This window comes from Ursus americanus, chromosome 24 (assembly GCF_024610735.1).
Source record: "Ursus americanus isolate L20-20 chromosome 24, mUrsAme1.1.p, whole genome shotgun sequence".
NCBI lineage: Eukaryota > Metazoa > Chordata > Mammalia > Carnivora > Ursidae > Ursus > Ursus americanus.
Genome location: NC_142150.1, coordinates 32,631,597 through 32,633,620, shown reverse-complemented (window position 1 = coordinate 32,633,620; position 2,024 = coordinate 32,631,597). Strand labels below are relative to the sequence as shown.

The 2,024-nt window shown below is 37.9% G+C and overlaps 1 protein-coding gene across 1 annotated transcript; it reads left to right on the top strand.

Annotated features, from left to right (window-relative positions):
- Positions 1–721: 721 nt before the first annotated feature.
- LOC123785187 (olfactory receptor 4C11-like) lies at positions 722–1,654 on the top strand. The gene has a single exon (XM_045786900.1). The coding sequence runs from the start codon at positions 722–724 to the stop codon at positions 1,652–1,654; it is 933 nt and encodes a 310-aa protein (XP_045642856.1).
- The last annotated feature ends 370 nt before the right edge of the window (positions 1,655–2,024 follow it).

Here is a 2,024-nt window from a genome sequence, read left to right as displayed (position 1 = left end):
AAGTATAAAGCTTTGTCATAGAAGCTGAATTTAGAACTGTAAACAACTAGAAATTATTGAGAGTTAAAGTAATAGGAAATAAATTTAGTCAGGATAACAGATTAAAATAAATTTCATGATGGACTAGACCAACTGCATGAATGTTCACTGCTAAAATATTGTTTGTTTACCCCTTGTCCTCTCTCCCTCTTTCATCTTCTCTCTTAGGTTTCATTAAGGGAAATGTTATCAAAAGTTTCTACATCATTCCTTAAATGTTCAGAATATTTACAAGAAGAAAATTTATAACTGAATTACCAGGTTCAAGTAGTGTGAAATGGTATTATGTAAATCATGCATGATTTTTCTTCATTTGGCAACATTCTAACCTAAAAGGATATTGCCTTAAACTAAAGAAAGACATTCAGTTCAAATGGATACCCTATCATACCAAATCCTCTAAATAAATGTTTAGTATGCCTGAAGAAACAGTTACTCTTTCATTATTGATTTACTTCATTGTTTTCATAAGCAATCACATGAATACATGGTGAATAGATATTATAATTTCCACTCTATTCAGAGAAAAACAACCAGTGTGTAGGGGTAACACACAGGTACATGGCACTTCCACGATCAAGCATATGGATTTGACCTCCAAATGGAGTATTCATTTCATAATATTCATTTCTTTGCAGATTAATTATTTCTAACCAGCGCTTTCTCCACTTTGCCTGAAATAATGCAGCAAAATCACAGCGTAACTGAGTTCATACTGCTAGGATTGACCCAAGATCCTATGAAAAAGAAAATGGTATTTATAATCTTCTTCCTTTTATATATGGGAACCATGGTGGGGAATTTGCTTATTATTGTGACCATCAAGTCCAGCCGGACACTTGGGAGCCCCATGTACTTTTTCCTATTTTATTTGTCCCTTGCTGATTCCTGCTTCTCAACATCCACAGCCCCCAGACTAATTGTGGATTCACTCTCTGTGCAAAGAATCATAACTTACAATGAGTGCATGACTCAAGTCTTCGCACTACATTTCTTTGGCTCCATGGAGGTCTTTGTGCTCATCCTTATGGCCGTGGATCGCTATGTGGCCATCTGTAAGCCCTTACATTACCCAACCATCATGAGACGGCAGGTCTGCATCATCTTGATTGTTATTGCATGGATAGGGTCTTTTATCCATTCTATAGTCGAGGTTGCCCTGGCCTTGAAATTGCCTTTCTGTGGACCCAATTTGATTGATCATTACTGCTGTGATTTGCAGCCCTTGCTGAAACTCGCTTGCATGGACACCTATCTGATCAACCTAGAATGGGCGACTAACAGTGGGTCCGTTTGCACAGGCAGTTTTGTGACTCTGATGATTTCATACATTGTCATCTTGCATTCCCTGCGAAACCACAGTGCAGAAGGGAGGAAAAAAGCTCTTTCTACTTGCACTTCTCATATCATCGTTGTAGTCTTATTCTTTGGTCCATGCATGTTCATATATACACGCCCCCCAACCACTTTCCCCATGGATAAGATGGTGACTGTATTTTATACCATTGGGACCCCTTTTCTCAACCCACTCATCTACACACTGAGGAATGCAGAAGTGAAAAATGCCATGAGGAAGCTCTGGTGTATCAAAATCACCTCAGAAAGCAAAAGATGAATTGAGGGCTTTGGATGATTCCTTAATCTGTACAGATATCAAATATGATAGTGTATATCGTGACTTGTCCCATGCACTCTAATATAATGCAGCTGATTTCCTTACTTTTCTCTGTACTTCTGCCCTCAAACTAGTAGCTTCCCTCATAATGCCAGCCTGGCTCATACTTTCCCTATGAGTTAAATTCTGACATTGCTGATTATGAAATACTCCTCACATCTAAGTCCACACTCTGGTTTGGTAAGAAGAAAGAAATTTTACAATCACAACTGTTCAAACAGTGAACATCCATAAAAAATAATGGCCTGTTCTCTATGACTTGTTATTCTTTCTATAGCAAATTTCAAATAAGGTATCCTGCTTTCTCTTG